Source organism: Orcinus orca, chromosome 11 (genome assembly GCF_937001465.1).
Source record: "Orcinus orca chromosome 11, mOrcOrc1.1, whole genome shotgun sequence".
Lineage (NCBI taxonomy): Eukaryota > Metazoa > Chordata > Mammalia > Artiodactyla > Delphinidae > Orcinus > Orcinus orca.
This window is the reverse complement of record NC_064569.1, coordinates 25,870,476-25,897,849: the sequence shown is the minus strand read 5'-3', so window position 1 is coordinate 25,897,849 and position 27,374 is coordinate 25,870,476. Positions and strand designations below refer to the sequence as shown.

At 39.1% G+C, this 27,374-nt stretch overlaps 1 protein-coding gene across 3 annotated transcripts in view; it reads left to right on the top strand.

Annotated features, from left to right (window-relative positions):
• Window positions 1–27,374, top strand: part of DENND5B (DENN domain containing 5B) — a 211,083-nt gene that overhangs the window by 74,883 nt on the left and 108,826 nt on the right. Inside the window, exons 2-3 of one of the 3 annotated variants that reach the window (XM_004270879.3) lie at window positions 24,327–24,392; window positions 27,251–27,360. In XM_004270879.3, the coding sequence (XP_004270927.2) occupies window positions 24,327–24,392; window positions 27,251–27,360 (176 nt within the window). The other 2 variants (XM_049694507.1, XM_004270878.3) reach the window with 2 other exon arrangements.

The window sequence follows — 27,374 nt, the reverse complement described above, 5'->3', positions numbered from 1 at the left end:
ACTTTCTGCCCTTACATTTACTAAGTTTTTCATGAATGACCTATTTTCTTTTAGCATTAATGATTTTAAAAAAATTTTCATATGGAGAATTTTGAACATATGTAGGTAGATAGAGTAGTACAATGAACCCCCATATACCCATTCTACAGATTCAAGAATTATCAACTCATGGTCAGCATTGTTTCCTCTTCATGCCCCTGTATTATGTTTTAAGCAAATCCCAAACATCATGTGATTTTATTTGAAATATTTCAGCAGCTATCTCTGAAAAATAAGGCTGTAAGCAGTTAAGGTAGGTGGTTCCCGGAGAAAGAGAACCAGCCATTGCTTTCTTGATATAAGAGAAGCCAATTTTGGCCTAAACCATTTTGTGATCTAAGTCTGGCCCAATGCTTGTCCTTGAACAGGTCTCAGAAATGATCTTTTTTAAAAAAAGAAAACTTTATTTATTTAGGCTTCACCAGGTCTTAGTTGTGGCGTGTGTGATCTTTGTTGCAGCACGTGAACTTCTTAGTTGCGGCATGCGAACTCTTAGTTGTGGCATGCATGCAGGATTTAGTTCCCCTACCAGGGATCAAACCTGGGCCCCCTGCATTGGGAGCACGGAGTCTTACCCACTGGACCACCAGGGAAGTCCCAGAAATGATCTTAAGGGAACAAAAAAATGCAGAAACAAACTGTTATCAGGCAAAAGAAGTAACTTTGCTGTTGTTGCAAAGATCAGTTGTAAAGACTCCCAGTTCTGTGTCAGTGGTATAGGTTAACCTGAAGTGCTCAACCACGAGATCAGTTGGAACCCAAAGGATGATGATGTTGAACTTTTCTGACCCTCCTGACTTCAGTCAGCTAAAGCTTGGACTCTGTAGACCTGTAAACTGCCCAATCCCCTTCGCAAATATGCATGTATCTTTAGCTTAAAACTTCCCCAATTTTGCTGTTCAGGAGACAGTACTTTGGGAAAGATCCCTGGTGTTCTCTTTACTTGCTGTAAGAAATCCTTCCTTTCCTCAATCTTTGGCCTGATTATGTCTTTTGGCTTGATACCCACCAAGAGGCAAACCCAATTTTCAGGTAACAAAGCCTCTTTGTTTTTACATTACTCTAGTACAATTATCAAACCTAAAATTTTTAAATAATATCATTTTAAAAATATTATCTAGTTAATATTCAAATTCCCACTTGTTTCAAAAATTTATAGTTTACATCTAAATGACCAAACATGACAATTCTGTGAATAAACGAAGTTACATGATCCATTTTACATTCACAAAGTGGCAATGTAAAACAAATGCATAAAGTTACTAACTGTGAAAATAATTACGCAGAGCTTTGTCACAGTTATGAATTAAGCCAAAAATAAAATAAGGTGACATTGCATTTGTCAAATTGATAAATCTCTTTGTAAAGATATTTGAAATGTAATGGGAAAACTTTTTAAGAAATAAATAAGATATTAGAGTAGAAACTACTCGAAGGCCTCTGTAAAGGTTTTTGTTTTTTTGGCTGCATTGGGTCTTTGTTGCTGCACGTGCAGGCTTTCTCTAGTTGTGGAGAGCTGGGGGCTACTCTTAGTTGCAGTGCACGGGATTCTCATTGTGGTGGCTTCTCTTGTTGCGGAGCATGGGCTCTAGGCACGTGGCCTTCAGTAGTTGTGGCACGCAGGCTTGGTTAAGTCCTATAAAACTCTTTGGTTTGGACAACTTGAATCATAGAGTTTATGAGAAATTTAATAATGAAGGTACAGTATAGGCAAGAAAATGGGATAAAATGAATAAGCTGTAAAAGTAATTTACCTTACGTGTTGCTGAAAGGGCATAGTGAAAAGAGACTCCTAGAGAATAGGAAATATATATTTTTCTTTAAAATGCCCTCCTATATTATACTACGTAAATTGTTTAGTATTTGAAAGATTTAAGACCATCCAAAATAAAATATTCTGAGAAATACGAGAATTCCACAGAAATATGGATATACTTAGTTCTTGAGTATACTCAGATCTTGTCTTGAATATACTCAGTTCTTGTCTCCGTCTGGGATGGATGAGTTTCCTAAAATCTTTTCAGATGAGGGAAGGGTAGGATAAAGTTATTTGCATTAAGAGTTTGACCTATTTTGCAGCTACATTTGTACAAAACTATTTGTACATTTGTATAAAATCAGCAGTTAATAAGTTTATAAAAACATTCTTGGCATCTTTTCTCCAAAGATTTCAACAAAGATGCTAAAAACTGTATCTCCCATTGCCCCTCCAGGCTGAGAATTGACGACTATGTAAAGGTAGACTGGTAGAGTGGAGGGGAAAGGTGCAATCCTAATATGAAAATATTAGGCAACTGCTGAAAATATTACAAAGAACAAATACTTCATAAGATATTGTTATAAAGAAGTTTAAAAATGTATTTATAAACTAGTATTGTAACCCTTCTCCTGTTTAAGTAGTAGTTAAAAACAGGTTAGTAGTTAAAAACTTCTGAAGGGCCTAGAAGCAGTGATACCCCAGTAGGAATGAGCACACCTAGTGCCCAGATCTTGTTTGTAATACCATTCTCCAGTTAAAGGATTGAGGGATCCTTGAAGAAATGGCTAACTCTGGAAATGGAGCAGGACGTATTCAAGATGAGCCTGGAGCATCTTATAGTGCCAGAAATTAAGGAAGTGCCAAAACCAAAACCAAAACACAACACATAGATGAGAGTATGTCAGTGGGCCCCAAGAGACAAATGAAAGAGTTCCCAGTGGCCGTGTGAACAACAAAATAAAAGTACATTGGATTATGACCCAAAATATAAAATATCCATGAGTTCATACAGATGTAAATAAATGATCAAATAAATTAAGGAGGGGAGAGACACATCTCCCTTGCACTAGAATTCCAAATAATTTATGTAGCTACTCTTCCCTCAAGGACATGGAGCACAATGCTCCACTCTAAGTGTGGACTGGTTATAGTGATTTCCTTCTAAAGATTATAGTTGGAAAATGGAGAAAATAGAGGAATTTTACAATGGAGAAACATTGTCTCAGTCCGGTGATCAAGGTGATCATCAACAGTGATAAGTCCTATTGATGTATATTCCTGATATCATGTGATGAAAACGGCACTTTACCTCCATGATCTTTTTCCCAAAATCCTTAACCTCAGTCTAATTATTAGGAAAACATCAGACAAATCCCATTTGAGGGACTTTCTACAAAATACCTGACAAGTACTCTTCAAAACTGTCAGTGTCATCTAAAACAAGGAAAGTCTGAGAAATCGTCCCAGCCAAGAAGAGCTTAGAGACATGACTAAATGTAATGTGTGTATGGGATTCTGGAACAAAAAAAGGACCTTAGATAAAAACTGTGGAAATGAATAAAGTATAGACTTTAATTAATAATAATGTATCAATATTGCTTCATTAATGGTAATGTAATATTTACAGATGAGGGGAAACTAGTTGGAGGGTATATTGGAACTCTATACTATCTTCCCAATTTTTCTGTAAATCTAAAACCATTCCAAAAACTAAAGTTTACTTTGAAAAAAAAAGTTAGCCATGTAGTCCTGGATTCAAAGCAAAGAATAATAAACTTCTGGTTATGTGATACCACCATGGACATATGATACAGTAATAATATCCTTATGTTCTTATGTTTGAAATAAGGTAGGTGTCAACTTTTAATGTACAAGTCAGCACAAATTGGAAAAGAAATAAAATGTTCTAAAGAAAATGGGCTAATTTTATTCCTTTACTTAAATTACATTTCAGTTTATATAGTCAAAGTTTTGAAATGACTCATTTTCACAGCTACCAATTCTTTAAATAAGTCTTACAAATTCTAGAGTATATGATTCAGACGTGAGAACAATTTTCATTCATTTATCCATTTATGCAACAAACATTAAAGAACATATGTACCAGGCATAGTATTAAGTAGGTGTTGAGGAAGTAAGGATGAATAATGTGTTGAAGAGATTAAAGTCAAAAGGAGGAGATAGAATTGGACAGTGGATAGCAATATGCAGAGTAGTTACAGGAATGGAGTTCCAAAAACTAAACGGTTCTATTTCCTTTAAAAAAAAAAAAAAAGGGCATTATAGTTATGTGCCAACCAAGAAAAGAAGAGAAATGCTGTGTTCTGAACCTTAATATCAGTGAGTTTTTATTTTAACACATCAACTAATAGGTATTTAGTACAATGTTTGTACAGTAGTGATTCATTTAAAAATTAAGCTCATGGAATTTAAAAGATGTTGGACCATAAAAATGATCTGTTCTAATTTGTAGTTTTATACTGTGTTATGGAAGAAACTCTTTACTTTTTTTGTGCTTAAAGACCTGTAGGAGCCCAGCAGGGGCCAAATGCAAGGACCAGAGTGAGGCCTTAGGTGCTAAGGGCAGCCCAGCTGACAGGCAGTAAGGGAATGGGGACCTTAGCCCTATAACCGAGTGGAACTGAGCTCTGCCAACAACTGGGGTGAGCTTGGAAATGATTCTTCCCCAGAGCTCAGAAAGGAATGCAGCCCTGACAACAGGACGACTCCAGTATTGTGAGACCCAGAGCAAAGGAACCCTTTGGGCCACACTATGCCCAGACTTCTGATCCACAGAAACTAATAATAAGTGTAGGTATTGTTTTAAGTTGTCAAGTTTGTCATAATTTATTAAGGAGGCAATAGAAAACTAATATGAGGGAAGACATTCCGGACACAAGATGATGGTCCTTAAAGGGAACTGCAAGTCATTGAGCTCAAGTGCAGGTGTATTGGGAGTGGGGAGTTCGGAAGCCAGAGCTGCACATGTAGACTAGGTCTAGATCACGGTGGTCCTCAAGTGCCATCTGAGGAATCTGGACTGTGGGTGACAGGGATCTGAACTTATGAGATTGGTGTCTTAGTTCACTTTGATTTTCCTGAGAGATAAGGTTTATTCACTTCTTTAAGTCTCTGCTCAGACATCATCATCTTAATGAGACCACCTGACCTCCCTATTTAATATTGCAACTGGTGCTCTGTACTGCTCTCCTCTTATTTTTCTTTAACTTTCCATTGCACTTTTTTGTCTTTCAACATACCGAAAATTTATATTTATTATTTTTGTTTATCTCCTCCTAAAATACAAACTCCATGAGGACAAGGATTTTTTTTGCCTTTTTGTTCACTGTTTGTTCCAGTTACTTATTGTTGCATAACAAACCAAACCACCTGAAAACTATCTGCTTAAAATGACAGTCACTAATTTTGCTCACAGATCTGCAATTTGGGCAGCCCACCATGAGGCCCACTTGTCTGTGCTCCATGCTGCATCAGCTGAGTGGCCTGACTCGGGCCAGAGGACACACTTGCAGTTGGCTCACTTCAGGGCTGGTGGGCTGTTGCTCACTGTTGGCTGGGCCCTCAGTTTCTCTCCTTCTCACAGCATGTGGCTGTGTTTTAAGGGCATGTGTCCCAAGAGAACGAGGTGGAAATGCATGGCATTTTTTTATGACTTAGCCTTAGAAGCCATAGCCTCATTTCTCTGGTACTCTTACGTTTGAGGCAGTCATAAGGCCCTTCTAGCTTTAAAGGCAGGGGACATGGACTCCACCTTCTAATGGAGTTTCAGAAGAGCATGTAGAACAGGAGATATTGTTGTGGACATCTTTGGAAAATACAGTCTGCTGTGCTGTTACATCCCCAAAGCTAGAATAGTGCCTTGGCTCATAGAGCTCCATAAATATTTGTTGAGTGAGTGAGTAAGTGAGAGAGAGAGAGAGAGAGAGAGAAAAAGAGGAGAGAGATGATTAGAAGGGGAGTACAATGTACAATGTATGGCAGGGAGACTGTAAGTTAGGAAGCTGTCTAAGTATTCTGAGGCTGGCCTGAGATTCAGAATTAACAAAGTGGCAGTGAAAATAGAAAGGAAAGGATGATTGGGAGGGATATTAAAGAGGCATAAATTATAAATTTAATGGCTATTTGAATATGGAAGGAAAGGAGCCGGGTCCAGGTGAGGGAAGGGGGAGAAATCTAGACTCTAAATCTAGAATGGCTCCCAGTGAGTCAGATGTCCCAGCTACATACCAGGTAGTGCTCTGAGTGCTAGAATACAAGTAGTGGATGTGATACCTTCTTTTTTTTTTTTTTAACTATTTTTAAAATTTTATTTTATTTATTTTATATTTGGCTGCATTGGGTCTTCGTTGCTGTGCGCGGGCTTTCTCTAGTTGCGGCGAGCGGGGACTATTCCTTGCAGTGCGCAGGCTTCTTATTGTGGTGGCTTCTCTTGTTGCGGAGCACGGGCTCTAGGTGCACGGGCTTCAGTAGTTGTCGCACGTGGGCTCAGCAGTTGTGGCTTGTGGGCTCTAGAGTGCAGGCTCAGGGCTTCCCTGGTGGCACAGTGATTGAGAGTACGCCTGCCGATGCAGGGGAAACAGGTTCGTGCCCCGGTCCGGGAGGATCCCACATGCCGCGGAGCGGCTGGGCCCGTGAGCCATGGCTGCTGAGCCTGCACATCCGGAGCCTGTGCTCCACAACGCGAGAGGCCACAGCAGTGAGAGGCCCGCGTACTGCAAAAAAAAAAAAAAAAAAAAAGAGTGCAGACTCAGTCGTTGAGTTGAGGTGCACGGGCTTAGCTGCTCCGCGGCATGTGGGATCTTCCCAGATCAGGGCTTGAACCCATGTTCCCTGTATCGGCAGGCAGATTCTTAACCACTGCGCCACCAGGGAAGCCCGTGATACCTTTTTGATAGAGTTATTTTTAGTGTTAAATTAACTCTCTTCAGAGATGAATAGTAAATAGTAATATTTGATAACTACATGGGTTATGGCACTATTAACAGAGGAAAATCTTTGAGGGAGAAGAGGAGTTAGCTTTGAAAGTGTTGAAGTTGAGGCTGCTGGTACTGCTGAGATGAGTGGAGATTCTTGATGAGAAGTGGGAATTGTGAATTGAAACTCAGGGCTAAAGATCACCTTGAGGGTTTTCTTCTGTGTTTTTCTGGTGGAGAGGGGAAGGAGGAGTTTGTTTTTCCCATAGAGAAGAGGAAAATTCTACTCCCCCTCCCATTTTTATCCTTCTTGGTGGGTTTTGTTTCATGTTAATTTTGAAACCTTAAAAAAGTGGTTTTTCCCCCACCAAAGGTGACCTTCTTCTTTCTTAATATGCTAGACAGTAGCTTTAGGAATCACAGTCTCTTGTAGAAATGGGAAGATCTTGGTCATCTTACAGGTCATGTTCCCCCCATGCCCCCCTCCTTCCCCATGTATGTGGACTGTGATGTCCTGGGTCTGTGCTCAACCTTAATACCATTTTAAAACCTAGAGTCTCGTTAGTTCATTTTAAAGCCTGAGTGTTCTATCTCACATTCAGCATATTAGAGGAGGACCTGGAAGGCCTTTGATGAAAGTGCACACTGATGCACAGAGACTCAGAGGCTGTCACATCAATGGACCATTCTAGCTACCAGCAACTTCAGGTAATTCTTGGAATAATACTGCTTCTTTTTGATTCTTATAGGAAGATTCTCTTTCCCAGTGAATCCTGTTACTAATATTTATTTTGCGTGATTTTGCTCATGTTAGAATAATTTCATACACCATGGGGCAGTAGCATTAGTAAAACAAATGTTTTACTAATGAAACAAAAGAAATAATTTCTTTTCTTCAGAGAACATGGTTGAATTCTTATGCAGGAATTTTTTTTTTTTTTGAAGAGGGTAGGGGGAATAAAGTGGTATTCCTGTGTAAGTTAATTGATATTCCTGTGCAAACTAAACTGGGTTACACGTGTGTCTGAACACCTTATAATTTTTTTTTTTTTTTGGTGAGAGTATTGGCAGCAAAAAGTAACGAATGTAAGTGGAGGGAAAGGTCTACGTTAGCTCTGTGCAAATAGCTGCTTCTTTGATTCAAGCAGCAGAAAAGCTTCCATTTGAACATCTCAGAACTCTAGCTCTGTAGTATTACTTGTCAGCTATAATATTTTAATGGTAGGTGACTTTCTTTTGTTCCTAAAGGCAAAGGGTGGCTCTCTTGGAGGCTCTTTAGCAGAGAATAAGTTCGTTAGCAATAGGAGAAGATTTGTTTTATTTTGTATGATAAAATGCAACATGAAGAATAACATTAACATGCTTTCCCAGAAATACATTGGGTAAATGATTCTCACAGAAGATAGATATCTAATAATACTGCATACTAATAATGTGTTATTGTAGTAATAAAATAATCTGTATATTATGTATGAGGAAATTTTTGCTCAAAGAAATTGTGATTTGCCCTAGGCTACTAGACTCCAGGATATTCAACTAGAACTGGAACCTTGTTTTCTTTTTTTTTTTTAATTTTATTTTTTTATTGATTTTTGGCTGTTGGGTCTTTGTTGCTGCGCGTGGGCTTTCTCTAGTTGCGGCGAGTGGGAGCTACTCTTCGTTGAGGTGCATGGGCTTCTCATTGCGGTGGCTTCTCTTGTTGCGGAGCATGGGCTCTAGGCGCGCTGGCTTCAGTAGTTGCAGCACGTGGGCTCAGTAGTTGTGGCTCACAGGCTCTGGAGCACAGGCTCAGTATTTGTGGCACACGGGCTTAGTTGCTCCATGGCATGTGGGATCTTCCTGGACCAGGGATCGAACCTGTGTCCCCTGCATTGGCAGGCGGATTCTTAACCACTGGGGCACCAGGGAAGTCCCTAGAACCTTGTTTTCTTGGCTATAATTATTATTTATAACAATTAATAAATAAACCCTTTTATATTATTTATAATAATTATAATAATAAACCCTTTCCTCTTAGAGAGTTTCATGATGTCAGTTATACTACTTCAATGGCTTTTTAAAGCTTTTTTCTTGTTTCATATTTTATTACAAAAGGGATAGTATGACAAGCATGGATTAGGAGCAAAACGGTTTGTTTTTTCATCATTAGCAGAGGACTATAGATCCTGGCTTCATTGTTAAGGTTATTTTTGCAAGTAAATAATGTACTGTTGTGTTCTATGCTTGGTGGTAGGATGCACAGTGCCTAGTAAGAATTTATCTGGTCTTTGTCCTGAGTTCCTGGCACAGAACTTCTAGAACCCTGGGGATATCCTGGTAATAGGAATATTATCCTAATGAGGCAACTAATGATGGGACTCCTAGATAGCTTCAGGTAGAGGTTGGTTACAGAAGGACATTGAACCAACTTAGGAGAGGGGAGGAGATTAGAGATTGAGTTTCGATAACATGGTTAATGATTTTATCAGTTGTGCATATGTAATGGAGCCCCAAACTTTATTTTTATTTTTTTAATACTAATTAATTTTTTATTGAGGTATAGTTGATATACAATGTTGTGTTAATTTCTGCTGTACAACAAAGTGATTCAGTTATACATATATATACATTTTTTTTAATATTCTTTAGCATTATGGTTTATCATAGGATACTGAATACAGTTCCCTGTGCTATACAGTAGGACCTTGTGGTTTATCCATTCCATATATAATAGCTTACATCTGCTAACCCCAACCTCCCACTCCATCCCTCCCCTAATCCCCTAGGCTCAGGTTTTTTTCTTTTTTCTTTTTTTTTTTTTAATACAGCAGGCTCTTACTTGTCATCAGTTTTATACACATCAGTGTATACATGTCAATCCCAATCGAGCAATTCATCACACCCCCACCCCCACCCCACCGTGGCTTTCCCTCCTTGGTATCCATCGTTTGTTCTCTACATCTGTGTCTCAGTTTCTGCCCTGAAAACTGGTTCATCTGTACCATTTTTCTAGGTTCCACATATATGTGTTAATATACGGTATTTGTTTTTCTCTTTCTGACTTACTTCACTCTGTATGACAGTCTCTAGATCCACCCACATCTCAGCATATGACCCAATTTCGTTCCTTATTATGGCTGAGTAATATTCCATTGTATATATATACCATATCTTCTTTATCCATTCATCTGTTGATGGGCATTTAGGTTGCTTCCATGACCTGGCTCTTGTAAATAGTGCCACAATGAACATTGGGGTGCATGTTTCTTTTTGAATTGTGGTTTTCTCTGGTATATGCCCAGTAGTGGGATTGCTGGGTCATATGGTAATTCTATTTTTCGTTTCTTTTTTTTTTTAGACTTTATTCTTTTTTTTTTAAATTAATTTATTTATTTTTGCAGTGTTGGGTCTTCGTTTCTGTGCAAGGGCTTTCTCTAGTTGTGGCAAGCGGGGGCTACTCTTCATCGCAGTGTGCAGGCCTCTCACTATCGCGGCTTCTCTTATTGGGGAGCACAGGCTCCAGATGTGCAGGCTCAGTACTTGTGGCTCACGGGCCTAGTTGCTCCGTGGCATGTGGGATCCCCCCAGACTAGGGCTCGAACCCATGTCCCCTGCATTAGCAGGCAGATTCTCAACCACTGCGCCACCAGGGAAGCCCCTGTTTTTCGTTTTTTAAGGAACCTCCATACTGTTCTCCATAGTGGCTGTATCAGTTTACATTCCCACCAACAGTGCAAGAGGGTTCCCTTTTCTCCACACCCTCTCCAGCATTTGTTGTTTGTAGATTTTCTGAGGAAGCCCATTCTAACTGGTGTGACGTGATACCTCATTGTAGTTTTGATTTGCATTTCTCTAATAATTAGTGATGTTGAGCAGCTTTTCATCTGCTTCTTGGCCATCTGTATGTCTTCTTTGGAGAAATGTCTATTTAGGTCTTCTGCTCATTTTTGGATTGGGTTGTTTGTTTTTTTAATATGGAGCTGTATGAGCTGTTTATATATTTTGGAGATTAATCCTTTGTTGATTCGTTTGCAAATATTTTCTCCCATTTTGAGAGTTGTCTTTTCATCTTGTTTATGGTTTCCTTTGCTATGCAAAAGCTTTTAAGTTTCATTAGGTCTCATTTGTTTCTTTTTCTTTTATTTCCATTACTTTAGGAGGTGGATCAAAAAAGATCTTGCTGTGATTTATGTCAAAGAGTGTTCTTCCTATGATTTCCTCTAAGAGTTTTATAGTGTCTGGTCTTACATTTAGGTCTTTAATCCATTTTGAGTTTATTTTTGTGTATGGTGTTAGGGAGTGTTCTAATTTCATTCTTTTACATGTAGCTGTCCAGTTTTCCCAGCACCACTTATTGAAGAGACTGTCTTTTCTCCATTGTATATCCTTGCCTTCTTTGTCATAGATAAGTTGACCATAGGTACGTGGGTTTATCTCTGGGCTTTCTATCTTGTTCCATTGATCTATGTTTCTGTTTTTGTGCCAATACCATACTGTCTTGATTACTGTAGCTTTGTAGTATAGTCTGAAGTCAGGGAGCCAGATTCCTCCAGCTGCGTTTTTCTTTCTCAAGATTTTTTGGCTATTTGGGGTCATTTGTATTCCCAAACACACTGTGAAATTTTTTGTTATAGTTCTGTGAAAAATGTCATTGGTAGTTTGATGGGGATTGCATTGAATCTGTAGATTGCTTTGGGTAGTGTAGTCATTTTCACAATGTTGATTCTTCCAGTCCAGGAACATGATATATCGCTCCATCTGTTTGTATTGTTTTTAATTTCTTCATCAGTGTCTTATAGTTTTCTGCATACAGGTCTTTTGTCTCCTTAGGTAGGTTTATTCCTAGGTATTTTATTCTTTTTGTTGCAGTGGTAAATGCAAGTGTTTCCTTTATTTCTCTTAGAGATTTTTCATCATTAGTGTATAGGAATGCATGAGATTTCTGTGCATTAATTTTGTATCCTGCAACTTTACCAAATTCATTGATTAGCTCTAGTAGTTTTCTGGTGTCATCTTTAGGATTCTCTATGTATAGTATCATGTCATCTGCAAACAGTGACAGTTTTACTTCTTCTTTTCCAATTTGTATTAATTTTATTTCTTTTTCTTCTCTGATTGCCGAGGCTAAAACTTCCAAAACTATGTTGAATAATAGTGGTGAGACTGGACATCCTTGTCTTCTTCCTGATCTTAGAGGAAATGCTTTCAGTTTTTCACCATTGAGAATGATGTTTGCTGTGGGTTTGTCATATACGGTCTTTATTATGTTGAGATAGGTTCCCTCTATGCCCACTTTCTGGAGAGTTTTTATCATAAATTTGTGTTGAATTTTGTCGGAAGCTTTTTCTGCATCTATTGAGATGATCATATGGTTTTTCTTCTTCATTTTGTTAATATGGTGTATCACATTTATTGATTTGCATATATTGAAGAATCCTTGCCTCCCTGGGATAAATCCCACTTGATCACGGTGTAGGATCCTTTTCATGTGTTGCTGGATTCTGTTTGCTAGTATTTTGTTGAGGATATTTCATCTATATTCATGAGTGATATTGATCTGTAATTTTCTTTTTTTGTAGTATCTTTGTCTGGTTTGGGTATCAGGGTGATGGTGGCCTCATATAATAAATTTGGGAGTGTTCCTTCCTCTGCAATATTTTGGAAGAGTTTGAGAAGGATGGGTGTTAGCTCTTTTCTAAATGTTTGATAGAATTCACCTGTGATGCCATCTGGTCCTGGACTTTTGTTTGTTGGAAGATTTTTAATCACAGTTTCAATTTCATTACTTGTGATTGGTCTGTTCATATTTTCTATTTCTTCCTGGTTCAGTCTTGGAAGGTTATACCTTTCTAAGTATTTGTCCATTTCTTCCAGGTTGTCTATTTTATTGGCATAGAGTTGCTGGTAGTAGTCTCTTCGGATGCTTTGTATTTCTGCGGTGTCTGTTGTAACTTCTTTTTCCTTTCTAATTTTATTGATTTGAGTCCTCTCCGTCTTTCTTAATGAGTCTGACTAATGGTTTATCAATTTTGTTTATTTTCTCAAAGAACCAGCTTTTAGTTTTATTGATCTTTGCTATTGTTTTCTTTGTTGCTATTTCATTTATTTCTGCTCTGATCTTTATGATTTCTTTCCTTCTGCTAACTTTGGGTTTAGTTTGTTCTTCTTTCTCTAGTTCCTTTAGGTGTAAGGTTAGATTATTTATTTGAGATTTTTCTTGTTTCTTGAGGTAGGCTTGTATAGCTATAAACTTCCCTCTTAGAACTGCTTTTGCTGCATCCCATAGGTTTTGGATCGTCGTGTTTTCATTGTCATTTGTTTCTGGGTGTTTTCTGATTTCCTCTTTGATTTCTTCAGTGATCTCTTGGTTATTTAGTAACGTATTGTTTAGCCTCCATGTGTTTGTGTTTTTTACGTTTTTTCCCCTGTAATTCATTTCTAATCTCATAGCGTTGTGGTCAGAAAAGATGCTTGATAAGATTTCAATTTTCTTAAATTTACTGAGGCTTGATTTGTGACCCAAGATGTGATATATCCTGGAGAATGTTCTGTGCACACTTGAGAAGAAAGTGTAATCTGCTGTTTTTGGTTGGAATGTCCTATAAATATCAATTAAATCTATCTGGTCTATTGTGTCATTTAAAGCTTCTCTTTCCTTATTTATTTTCATTTTGGATGATCTGTCCATTGGAGTAAATGTGGTGTTAAAGTCCCCCACTATTACTGTGTTACTGTCGATTTCCTCTTTTACAGCTGTTTGCCTTATGTATTGAGGTGCTCCTATGTTGGGTGCATATATATTTATAATTGTTATATCTTCTTCTTGGATTCATCCCTTGATCATTATGTAGTATCCTTCCTTGTCTCTTGTAACATTCTTTATTTTAAAGTCTATTTTATCTGATATGAGTATTGCGACTCCAGCTTTCGATTTCCATTTGCATGGAATATCTTTTTCCAGCCCCTCACTTTCAGTCTGTATATGTCCCTAGGTCTGAAGTGGGTCTCTTGTAGACAGCATATATATGGGTCTTGTTTTTGTATCCATTCAGCAAGCCTGTGTCTTTTGGTTGGAGCACTTAATCCATTCACGTTTAAGGTAGTTATTGGTGTGTATGTTCCTATGACCATTTTCTGAATTGTTTTGGGTTTGTTTTTGTAGGTCCTTTTCTTCTCTTGTGTTTCCCACTTAGAGAAGTTCCTTTAGCATTTGTTGTAGAGCTGGTTTGGTGGTGCTGAATTCTCTTAGCTTTTGCTTGTCCGTAAAGCTTTTGATTTCTCCATCAAATCTGAATGAGATCCTTGCTGGGTAGAGTAATCTTGGTTGTACGTTCTTCCCTTTCATCACTTTAAGTATATCATGCCACTCCCTTCTGGCTTGTAGAGTTTCTGCTGAGAAATCAGCTGTTAACCTTAAGGGAGTTCCCTTGTATGTTATTTGTCGTTTTTCCCTTGCTGCTTTCAATAATTTTTCTTTGTCCCTAATTTTTGCCAATTTGATTACTCTATGTCTCAGTGTGTTTCTCCTTGGGTTTATCCTGTGTGGGACTCGCTGTGCTTCCTGGACGTGGGTGGCTCTTTCCTTTCCCATGTTAAGGAAGTTTTCGACTATAATCTCTTCAAATATTTTCTTGGGTCCTTTCTCTCTCTCTTCTCCTTCTGGGACCCCTATAATGCGAATGTTGTTGTGTTTAATGTTGTCCCAGAGGTCTCATAGGCTGTCTTCATTTCTTTTCATTCTTTTTTTTTATTCTGTTCCACAGCAGTGAATTCCACCATTCTGTATTCCAGGTCACTTATTCTTCTGCCTCAGTTATTCTGCTATTGATTCCTTCTAGTGTAGTTTTCGTTTGTTATTGTATTGTTCATATCTGTTTGTTTGTTCTTTAATTCTTCTAGGTCTTTGTTAAACATTTCTTGCATCTTCTCGATCTTTGCCTCCATTGTTTTTCTGAGGTCCTGGATCATCTTCACTATCGTTATTCTGAATTCTTTTTCTGGAAGGTTGTGTATCTCCACTTCATTTAGTTGTTTTTCTGGGGTTTTATCCTGTTTCTTCATCTGGTACATAGCCCTCTGCCTTTTCATCTTGTCTATCTTTCTGTGAATGTGATTTTTTCCCACAGGCTGCAGGATTGTAGTTCTTCTTGCTTCTGCTGTCCCTCCTCTGGTGGATGAGGCTATCTACGAGGCTTGTGCAGGTTTTCTGATGGGAGGAACTGGTGGTGGATAGAGCTGGCATTGCTCTGGTGGGCAGAGCTGTAAAACTTTAATCCGCTTGACTGCTGATGGGTAGGGCTGGGTTCCCTCTGTGTTGGTTGTTTGGCCTGAGGCAACCGAACACTGGAGCCTACCTGGGCTCTTTGGTGGGGCTAATGGCGGACTCTGGGTGGCTCACGCCAAGGAGTACTTCTCAGAACTTCTGCTGCCAGTGTCTCTATCCCCACGGTGAGCCCCAGCCACCCCCTGCCTCCGCAGGAAACCCTCCAACACTAGCAGGTAGGTCTGGTTCAGTCTCCCCTGGGTTCACTGCTCCTTCCCCTGGGTCCCGATGTGCACACTACTTTGTGTGTGCCCTCCAAGAGTGGAGTCTCTGTTTCCCCCAGTCCTGTCAAAGTCCTGCAATCAAATCCCACTAGCCTTCAAAGCCTGATTCTCTAGGAATTCCTCCTCCCGTTGCCGGACCCCCAGGTTGGGAAGCCTGACGTGGGGCTCAGAACCTTCACTCTGGTGGGTGGACTTCTGTGGTATAATTTTTCTCCAGTCTGTGAGTCACCCACCCAGCAGTTATGGGATTTGATTTGGCTGTGATTGCGCCCCTCCTCCCATCTCATTGTGGCTTCTCCTTTGTCTTTGGATGTGGGGTATCTTTTTTGGTGAGTTCCAATGTCTTCCTGTCGATGATTGTCCAGCAGCTAGTTGTGATTCTGGTGTTCTCACAAGAGGGAGGGAAAGCACGTCCTTCTACTCTGCCATCTTGGTTCAGGCTCCCAGTCAAGCCCCAAACTTTAGACACCAAAGCTCAGTGGAGCTTCCTGGTTGATGAACACATTGTTGAGGGGGTGAGGTGGTGTGTAACACACCCTGATTCCACAAGGAGAGAGCATGAAAGTTCTGCAGTCCTTCTCAGACCTCAACCTGTGTGTATCTTCATTTGTCTGGTCCTTCTGATTTGTATCCCTTGTAATAAAATTATAATCATAAGTATAGCATTTTTCTGAGTTCTGTGAGTTATAAATTGTCAAACTAGAGGGGCTTGTGGGAACTTCCAAATGTATTGCCAGTCTGTGAGAAGTGCAGGTGGCCTGCGGAATCTCTGAAATCAGGGCAGTCTTATTGGGCGCCATGCCCTCTAATGGATAATGCCTGCACTAACTCCAGGTGGTTAGGGACAGAATTAAATTGGGGTACCTCCAGCTGAGTTTGAAACAGAATATCTGTATTGTGTACTCCTTTGGTTCCCAGTGAATAAACTTCAGTAATTGAAGGGTATTTATATTTAATGTTAACTAAATAAAGTATGGCTCTTTAAATTTGATGTAATCAAGAAGGAAATATATTATGAGTCTCTTAGAAATTCACAACTTACTGGATGGATGTTGATATACTTTTATTAAGATCTTAATCAAAATAAACTTTTAGGATTACCAGAATTCAGGTTTCTTTATCGACGAACATTTTTCAGTGGTGTCTATGAATTTTCAGAGATCCCTCCAGCTTCTTTTGCTTGATTCCCTTTGTGACCAGCAGCCTACATCTGCAAGATCACCAGCTGGATCTAGAAGTTGTAGATTTAGAAAGGCTAATAGGCCCATCGTGAGTTAAAACCTGTGGTCTTGATTAGTAGCTTAGTGGTGGGTATATGGCTTCTTCTGTGAAAGGTAGAGAGCATCCATAGAAAATGGGCAAATTCTATCCCATATTTGAAGAACTATACTCATCATGCATTTGAGCACAGTAGCAGGCAATGTAGAGCATTACCAAGGAAGAGAAGGTGCAGTATAGTCAGGAATTGCTTCTGATTATAGTCAGAAGGTCAAAACTAACACAAAATTCACGCTAATCCAGAAATACAAAAATAGCTAACTGTTGTAATAACAACCCTAGACTATCAGTGGCTCAAAACAATAGAAGCTTATTTCTCATTCATTGTTTAATCTAATGTAGGCCGACGTGGGAAGGGGCTCTGTTTTGCAGAGGCATTCAATGAGCCAGGTTTCTTCCATGTGTGGCCTTCCCGTCTTTAAGGCTCCATTTCCATTTGCATTTAGCTGATGAGTAGCAGAAGAAAGACAGGTTGTGTGTCTCAAGCTGGAGGTGACACCCATCACTTCTGCTCCCATTTCATTGGTAAGAAATAGTCTTTTGGCCCCCACCCAGATGCAAGGATATTGGGAAGGAGAGGAGAACATGGATGTTGGTGAGCACCTGCTGTCTGTCATAAATCCAGGACCAGTAATAGCTGTTCACTGGTGCTAAGATAATTGGCATGGCTTATTCAAGTGAGAATGGTTTGGGACTGTCTCAAGGAGTGCCAGAGGGAGAAAAGATAAAGTGGCGAGAGCGCATCCCCTCGTGGATTCAGTGTCCTGTATAAATGTTATCAAACTCAGGTTTGGCTGCTTGATGCTTGAAAGCCAATACTTGAGAGACAAGTGCTGGTAGGAATGGAAAGGTTGCTTTATTCAGGAGGCCAGCAACCTGGGGAGAAAGCAGACTCATGTCTGAAAACCAACTCCGAAGACTCTGCTCTACCGTGAAATTTTTAAAGGGAGAATTATTTGAGGAGGGTGTCAGAGTCTTTGTTCTCTTCCACTCTGTGCAGACTTTCTTCTGATTGGTTGATGGTAAGGTAACACGGCGGTGTTCCAGGACTCTTGTGCTCAGCCTGAAGTTACCATCCTCCATCTGGGTGGGGGCCTTAGTTCCTGCAGAAGAATTCAAAGGTATTTTGTTAAGTATATTCCTGTGATGGAACCAGGACCCTGCCCTGTGGCTACACCACCCTTTCTTGACTGCTCCTCCTTTGTTTCTGCATTCCCTCCCTTCCCTGATAAGCAACTGTTTGAATCTGCCCTTTGGGACTCAGGGAAGGTCAAGGAGGCTGAATGACGCCTATTTCCTGCAAACAAGAAATGGGTGACATGGAAAGGATTTGTACCTGGGAGGGCTTCAGAGGGTCCTGTTCTGTTTCATAAAGGCTTACAAGGATAAAGTAGGTAAGCTGTATGCTGGGGATAGGAAGTGTGGTTGCCTGGGGAGTACACCCTGTATCAGCCATAACGTAGTATGGAATAGGCAAACCAGCTCTCTGTGTAGAATTAGGAAGGCAAGGTAGGAGAGTGAGAGATCCTCAGAGGATTGGACTCTCCTGATCAGGCCTAGAGCATCAGTCACTGTGTCTGGCATAGTGTAGGCACACTGGAAATGTTGCCTGAATGAGTTAACATCCTCCTGTCTTTAACAAAACAAAACCTGAAACCCTTCCCTCAACCCCACATTCTCCTCCAATATTATCCCTTTATCATCTTTCCAGCAGAACTCCTCAGAAGAGTTGACTATGCTCTCTGCTTCGACTTCCTCTCTTTGCAGTCTTCCTTGGAACAACGCCAGACAGGTTTTCTCCCCCACACCACACAGAAATCTCTTTGTCAATGTCGCAGTGACTTCCTGTTGTCAGCACCGTCCTTGTTAAAACATTTTCTTTAACTTGGCTTGCATGATGCTTCTGGTTTTCTCTTACCTTACTGACGGCTTTTTCTCATTTACCTTTTTGCCAGTTCCTCATCCTCTTCCCAGCCTCTCAGTGTTGCTTGAGTTCCCTAGGTCTGACCCCAGGCTTCCTCTCTTCATCTACAGTCATTTCCTAAGTGATCTTACCCAGCCCTGTGATGTTAAATACCGTCCTTTTTATGTTTCTAACTCTTCCCCTGAATTTAAATTCGTATATCTAGGGGCTTCCCTGGTGGCACAGTGGTTAAGAATCCGCCTGCCAATGCAGGGGACACGGGTTCGAGCCCTGGTCTGGGAAGATCCCACATGCTGCGGAGCAGCTAAGCCCGTGTGTCACGTCTACTGAGCCTGTGCTCTAGAGCCCGTGAGCCACAACTACTGAGCCCACACACCACAACTACGGAAGCCCGCGCGCCTAGAGCCCATGCTCTGCAACAAGAGAAGCCACCGCAATGAGAAGCCCGCACACTGCAACAAAGAGTAGCCCCCGCTCATCGCAACTAAAGAAAGACCATGTGCAGCAATGAGGACCCAACACAGCCAAAGATAAATAAATAAACAAACAAATAAATAAAAATAAATTCGTATATCTAAATGCTTATTCAAAAACTTCTCTTGGATATCTAATAGGCATCTCAGAGTTAACATATCCAAAACTGAATTCTTCGTTCCAGCTCCCTGACAGCCCTCCTCTCCACAGTAAAATCCCTGTCTTCTCCATTGTTCCTTGTTTCAGTAAATAGCTACCCTATTCATCCAGGTGCTTAGACCAAAATCCATGGTATCACCATATCCTTCTTGACTATTCGTTTCTCTCATATCTAATCCATCAGCAAATCATATATAATACTTTATGCCTTCAGAATGTATTCAGAATCTTATCGCTTCTCACCACCCTAGCACTCTCTCTCTAATCTGTACTGCCATCATCTCTTGCCTGGACTGTTGCAGAAGCTCCTAGCTGATCTCTTTGCATCTACCCTTGACCACTACAGTCTGTTCTCTCAGCTGCCAGGGTGATCTTTTTAAAACAAAGTCACTTCTCTGTTTAAGACACTCCAGTTACTTCCCATGGTACTTAGTATAAAATCAAAAGTCCACACCACAGCCTACAAGGTCCTGTTTTATCTGGCTCCTGGCTATCTCTCTGACTTCATTTTCCACCACCTCACTCAGATGCATCGGTGTCCTGGTCTTGCTGAATCTCAGCTGGGACAAGCTCACTTGTACCACAGGGACTGTCCACTTGCTATTTCCCTTGCCTGAAATACTTTTCCTGAGATGACCTCGTACATAGAATTAAGAGCACAGACTCTGGAGTCAGACTGCTTAGGTTTGAATTTCCTCGTTATCTGACCTGAGCAAGTTATTTAACCTTTTTGTGCCTCAGTTTCTACATCTGTAAAATGAGAACAATAATGGGACCTACTTCATAGAGTAATTATGCTGATGAAATGGGTTAATATATGTAGAGCACTTAGAATAACACCTGCCTATAGTAAGCTCTGTGCGTTAACTATGTGATGGCTACTACTTCATCAGGTCTCTGCTTATACGTCACCTGCTCAGAGATGTCTAAATAGTTGGAGAATTATCAGAATGAATGGTGAATATGCAGCCTCCTGGGGCATGTGCTTTGAAGGGGACAGCTTACTGTGGTGTAGAGACAGCACATGTGCAGGAAATGTCTTTCTGTGAAAGGAGTGCCCCTTTATTTTAGTTACCACCGTGAAGGTGCCCACCTCTCCTCACCCACCCCCATTTCTCTTTCCCTGGTCAGTCTCTTGTAGGACCCATTGCTGCCTAGTATTCCCTCTCCCAACTCCTGCTCATAGTAATTCAGGCTGGGTCTTTGGAGATAGACATTTGGAGACCTGTAGGGTTAGACATGGGAAGGAGAAGAGTTACCTCACCACCATATCATCCCTTTTTCTTTGCCTCAGCATGGACTTCTTAGGCAGCATCCATAGTATCTCCATTTCCTCCTCTCACCTTTATCAAAATACTGAGGAAAAATTACTGACTGTGAGTATTCTGTCCGTGTGTGTGTGTGTGTGTGTGTGTGTGTTTTAACTTTACCTTTAGAGAGAAAAGGAACACAGTGAAAAAGGGACAGGGCAGAAGAGATTACCTGTTTCAACTTCCCTTCTGTTTTCATTATTCCTATCAGCAAACTTTCTTTAAAGCACCTAGGCTTCAGTGATATCCCTCAGGGACAGGAGCATAGGGAAGTATTGGGAGACTTGGCCTTGTTTTGTGGAGAAATACCCTGTTCAGAAATAGACTGGTAGAAATGGACAACAAGGGAGGGAACTCACTGGGGCCCTAGGAGTGGGAAGGTTCAGAGAGGAGATGAGTGAAGAAATATGTAACAGGGTCTCTCAGCCTGAGAAATAGCTTCAAGGTTCACAGATATCCCTCTACTTGCAACCTCATGCACAGACTACAGAAATCCTCACCAGTGACTTGGAGCTGGGGGCAGGGTCCCTGACTCCCAGTGCCAATTGAGAGGAAGCATGGAGCTACCAAAAGGCCAGATCTCGTGCTCCCAGCCACAGGGAGAAGAGGTGTATTTTTGGTATTCTAACATCATCTACAAAGTAAGAAGAGGATTAGATTCTTTGTAATATGACATATTTCAGAAACTTTATGAGAGTTAAGAAAGTTTTAGATCTCAGTCCTTCTAGACCTGCCCATATACATTCTAGTATGTTAAGTAAAAATATTAGTTACATCTTTTTTTTTTTTTTGGCCACGTGATGTGGCTTGTGGGATCTCAGTTCCCTGACCAGGGATCGAACCCAGGCCCTCGGCAGTGACAGCCCGGAGCACAAGCCACTGGACCGCCAGGGAATTCCCTAGTTACATTTCTTTTATAGTTATACATTATCTTTTTAAATATATGTGCTATAAAGTAGACTTTGAAATCCAAATTTGGTCTAATGGTGATTCACATTATAGCTTTGCATGAAGCAGATGCACTTATTTCACTGGAAATTCTCTGAATTATTTAGGCTATAATTAATTGGATTTTTGTAATCTGGAGGCAGTAATAAAATAATTGAATCTCAAATCTGTTAAAATTATTTTTGCTTATGTACCATTCTCCGTATAACTGGCCAGAGTAAAATGATCTGGAATAGCTTTCATATTTTTTCTTTTTGTCCAGTAAAACCGGAAACAAAGGCTATATGAAGTAATTGGTAAATATAATGGCAGTGATACTCTGAACACAGCCAAGAGTTTACACCTTAAACAGGGCAGGATAGGCTTTAGATAAGAGCTCTGTAGAATTATCAGACCATTGAATGGATTAGTTTCCCTACTTTGTGTCTCATTTCTGTAAGAGGGATATTCAGCGTCATTTGTAAAATTTATGCTTGCTTTTCTAAATGGGGAGATATTTGTGTCACTTGGAGTAAGTAGTCTAATACTACCCTACCCTGCTACTACTCTAATTAGTAGTTGTTATTCCCCTGACCCAGAAAGAGGAAGCTTGTAGTATATATTCAATGAGTGAGGTCTGCTTCTCCACTTCTTTCATGTTAGTCTCAGTTGTAACAATATTGCCTCCCAGGAGTATGCAGTAACCTGGAGGAGTGCACTGACTTGTGTGCCCACTGGGGCACCCTCAACCAAGGGCTTTGCACACTGGGTGTATTTTGGGGGCCTGTTCAGAGGTCTCTTTTGGGTCATCTATCCCTGATGATAGACGGATGTCCATTCACGGTTCTGGCTGTCCCTAAAGATCCAAATAACTTCCGTCGTGATTTCAGGGGGCCCTTAGCCATTTATAATGAGTCAGTTCCTTTATTCCTTCAGTTCAGGAGTTCCATAGGTAGCTTTCCCAGCCCTGTTATTGTTGTTTTGTGGAGGGAGAGCATAGAAAATTTCTGCAAACCTTGTTTGGGATCTAGAACTCTCACAATATCTGTGGATAGATAAATAGCATCCCAAAGTAGAAGCTTAGCCTGTGCTACTCTCTTGGGATCGTTCAGACCTTTGAGATGTGGATAGGAATGTTCCCTGGCTATTCGGACCCTACAGTCATCATTATTTGGCTCTTTAAAGGAAAGACTCTGACATCTCTAAGACATACAGAAGTTTACACACCCTTCAAAGCTTCAAAGCACCCTTACAGAGCTCTAGTGTGAATTTTTTAATACCCTGTGTCCTCATTGTAGTAAATTTTCCCCAAGACTTGATACTTCTTAGTCAATGGTACATAAGAGGATAGTTGACTAATGGAATCTCTGTAGCGAGCAAACTTGAGCTTGTGTTTGCATAGCTTATTTCTCTTAACTGTTACCCTGTACCAAAATAAAGAGAGTTGCCATTTTGCTGGAAGTTGTTACTGTGGGGCCTAGCCTCATCTTTGGTGAAGACAGTGCTATAGGTATTAAGAGGAACACAACTGTTAGTTATATTTATGAGACTTGGAGGAGCACAGACAAGCTTCTGATTAAAATAGTGAGCAAACAGCAATGACAGAAAATAATTTATCAGCTGCTTATGCCAGCAAATTAATGGAAAGATATTTTAGAAAAGAGTGGCTAAATGAAGCAGTGGAAAAATGGATAAGAATGTAAATAGATTACAACACTTAATCTTCTTAAATTAGTAATATATTTCAAAGTATAAATTATTCTGTGAGAAATCAAAATGGTGTCCAAAACTAGTTTCTTACTACAATATGAATCCACAGTCATTTGGAACAAAATGCCACACTTGATGTGTTTTATTACTTTTAATCATTTGGATGGATTAACAGTGAGATATCTGTGTTAGCCTTTACAAAAGGTAGACTACTTATAAGATTGGATATAATATATGTTTTTGTCCTTACATTAAATATTGGAATGTAATTTTTAAAAACAGACTTGATTTTTGGAACAGTTTTAGATTTACAGAAAAATGGAGAAAATAATAAGAGAGTTCCCATATACACCCCACCACACCTCCCTCCATGCACAGTTTTCCCTGTCATTAACATCCTAGGGTAGTATGATGCTTGTGTTGCAGTTAATGGATCAATATGATACATTATTGTTAACTAAAGTCTATACTCCATTCAGATTTCCTTTTGTTTACTTAATGTCCTTTCTCTGTTGGAGGAACCCATCCAGTATACTACATTACATTCAGTTGTCTTGTCTCCTTAGGCTCCTCTCGGCTATGACAGTTTCTCAGACCTTACTTGTTTTTGATGACCTTGACAGTTTTGACAGGTATTCGTCAGGTATATTGTAGGTTGCTCCTCTTGAAATTTGTATTATGTTTCTCTACTGATTAGGCTGGGGTTATAGGATCACATAGTAGGACTATGTTTAGCCTTGTAAGAAACTGCAAACTGTCTTTCCTAAGTGGCTGTACCTTTTTGCATTACCACCACCAATTTACGAGAGTTCTGTCTCTTTGCATACTTGTCAGCATTTGGTATAGTCAGTTTTTTGGACTTCAGCCATTCTGATAGGTTTGCAGAAATTGGGGTGCAATTTCCATAGTTGGTCATTTAGTCTTACTACCATATTTTATTATATCTGACTATAGAAACATTGGCTTTCTCCTGATATTTCTCTTTAAATTAGCATTAAGAAAAGTGTGTACTTTTTCCCATATGAATAACTGTTACAGATGTTTCAATAGCATTTCGCTTATTACATTAAAATACAATTACCTATTTTCTTTCCTTTCTTATTACTAATAGCTTATAAGCTACGTACTATTAGTGTTAAGCTGTGTTCCGTTGATGTTAATGTCTCATGTTTAATTGCTTTTGTTTAATTTTTTAATTCTCATTTTCCATTCTTCACAGTCATTTTTGCTTTTTTGTTTGTGTTTCTTTGTTCATAAAGCTTTTTTGTTTCTGTTACATTATGTAGTTTTGTACCAATGGCTAGAAGCAGATCGTCATGGCAAGAGCCAAGGTGCTGCAAATACGACTTCAGGTAAAAATAAAAATAAAAGTTGAGGTGTTAGAAATTATTATTTTAATTCATCGCAAGCCCATCAAATTGCTTCTTTATTCACTTTTGTTTAGGCAAAAAAAAGGTATTATTTTGTATTTCTGTTCTTTCATTTGCATCTTAATTTTTGTAAAGACCTCATTTGCTTCAAGCCTTGAAGAAATTATTTATTCATTAGTGTTTAAGCTCTCTTGGCAGATATGTCCTATTTTCTTAGGAGAAAAGTCTTCATTGTAGCTTAAGGTCAGTAGGAGGTTACTTGGCAATATTACTTGAAATTAAGTCCACTTGTAGTTGTCATGGGGGAATATTAATATTTGCACAAATTTATAATCCTTGTTTATTTCAGAATAATGTTTAAAAGGTGGATTTTAAGTTAAGTAAAGCATACTTATATAATTTCCATTTCCTGGGAATCCAAATTCTTAGACTGATTCATTTTTCCTGCTAAGTCCTAGCAATAAATTCTGTTAGAGGTTTATGGGTTCAAAGTGCAAAGGTTAGGTTGCTGCTCTGTCTCACACCTCCAAAAGGCATCTCCAAGATTCTCTTCTTTGACTGGTACTAGTAGGAATAGCTGCATTTACTCACTTCTGAATCCTTAACAGTGTTATCAGAATTATCACTCAAGATTTTCTCCAAATTTTCTTCAAAATAATATTTGCCAAGACAGCTGTGTATATAGCAATGATCTTACCCCCTTCTAAAGCAGTCTCATAAGAAGTGATGGTGGTGGTGGTGGTTCTGTTTTTCTTTTGTTAGATTTGTATTTCTGTTTCGTGGGTTTTTGTTTTTGTGAAATTCTTCTTCCCTGGAGGTGGTTTTCCTTCTTTCTCTTCTGGTTGATTCATTGTGCTTCAAGAGGGTGTGGTGTTCCTTCCTTAACAGGACAATTATATTGAAAATGGCAGTATCATGACTTTTCTGATTTATTTCCTGACACATTAGTAACTTGATATATGAATGAAGATAATGTTACTATTTTAACCAAACTGAGGCAGGAATTCATTAAAAGGTAAGTTGCAAGGAGTTATATCCTGCATTATATGCTGTTTCTTCTGCTCCTGCGGTATTTCATATTTTATTTACATTTGTGAATGATAAAATAAGCATTTTTGGTATTTGAGGGTGGGCGAAGGAGAGGGTTTCTTGATGGCTGGGTATTATCTGAGGATATCCCGTTGCTGTGTCACTAGCACAGTCAGCAGCATAAACCTTAGAACCAGGAGAGAATTTTTGTTTTTCTTTTTCTCTGACTTGAAGTGAAAAGTAACCTTTCTTTTTTTAATGAAAAAGTAAATAATCTAAAAATTCTTAGCATTTGCATGAAAATCTAGTACCAGCTTAAAGGTACCATTTACCCTTTCTGAAATCAACCGTTAGCCCTCACTCCTTTCTTCAGAGTAGTGACCCATGGATGGTTTCACATTTTCCATTGACTTTCCCATACCCTAGAGGCATGGTGCAGAAATTGATAAACTTTCCTTAGGGGTGCATTTGACAGTTTCTCTTCTAGAAGTGAAAGCTCTCTATCTCTTAGAAGATGGAAATATGAGGTAGAAAGACATAGAGATGAAGTGCTTGCCTAAATAAGTAAGAGGAATCCAAAGGAAAATGATCATTAGCCAAGGGCTGAAATTAGAAGTAAACGGTTAGTTGTTGCAGTAAATCTATTTAAATTATGTGCCTTTATTCAAAAACGCTCCTGTGTATTTTATATTGCAGTCTCCAACAAGATTTTATAGTGTGGCTTTTCCCTCCTTCTGTGATCTGATAAGTTTTGCACTGAAAGGTGTTTTAGTATATGTCTTTTATATTTTTACCAGAGTTGGAAACTGAGTCTAACTAGGTGTCCAAATATGACTCATGAATTGCTTTATGATATTTTTATTTGTACAGATACTGGTAGGTGGCATTTATCTTGATACATCAGCTTGTGTTTTGTACTTACTTAGAACTTAACAAGTAGAAAGAACACAGGAGACAGAATGGTATTGCTCCCAAGGTCTTCTAATTCCTTAATCTCAACTTTCTGACACTGAGAATTTGAGATCCATCCATATGAAAATATTTTGTGAAAGTAAGGCATTTGGAGGTAACAGGTCCCATGGGTGTTAATTTAGTCAAGGACATAAAGAGCTAACAATTATTACTGAATTTTCTTATATATAATAATCAAAGGATAGTCTTTTTACCTTTCCAGAATTTTAACAGGTGATAAAATTGGCTTAGAATAGCTTGTTTCTTTTCAGAGGTTAGTGTGCTTAATGTGTTCTGTCTGCTAAACCAGACAACTCAGTAATGATGTTTCTGATTCTATTAATAATGTTACTTGTAAAAGCATGGAGATGCAGTCAAATTTACCAGAGATTTTTGTGGGAACTCAAGCAAAGTTGCCTCCTTTGGGCACTGCAGCATTAAGTCTATCCATGTACAAAATTTCAGGATCTTAAGAAGTATAATTAGCTTAATTTGAGATGTTTCTTTAGTGAGTTAAATGTTTCCAAATAGATTTTTTTTTTTTTTTTTTGGTCACCACATGTTGAAATGAGGACAGTAATTAGGTTACAGCAAGGATTATTTTAGCATGTCTTGATTTTTAGTATCAGTTGTGTAGCCAGGATTTTAAAATTCAGATTCTGAACTTTTAAATGCAGATCTCTTATTAACAGTTCCTTTTCAGTTGTCCATTGAAAAATTTACAACTGAGACTATTAGAGGTAGAAATTGAATCAGATTTCAACATTATCAGTCAGTATATATACAAAATAAAAATAAAACTATGACATGCTTTTGAAAAAAATTCTAGATATTAACTAATTACTAATTATCTGTTGTAGGTGAAAATTTTGACCAGAGTCCTTTGAGAAGAACATTCAAATCCAAAGTTCTGGCCCACTATCCTCAGAATATAGAATGGAACCCTTTCGATCAAGATGCAGTAAACATGGTATGTGTTTGTTT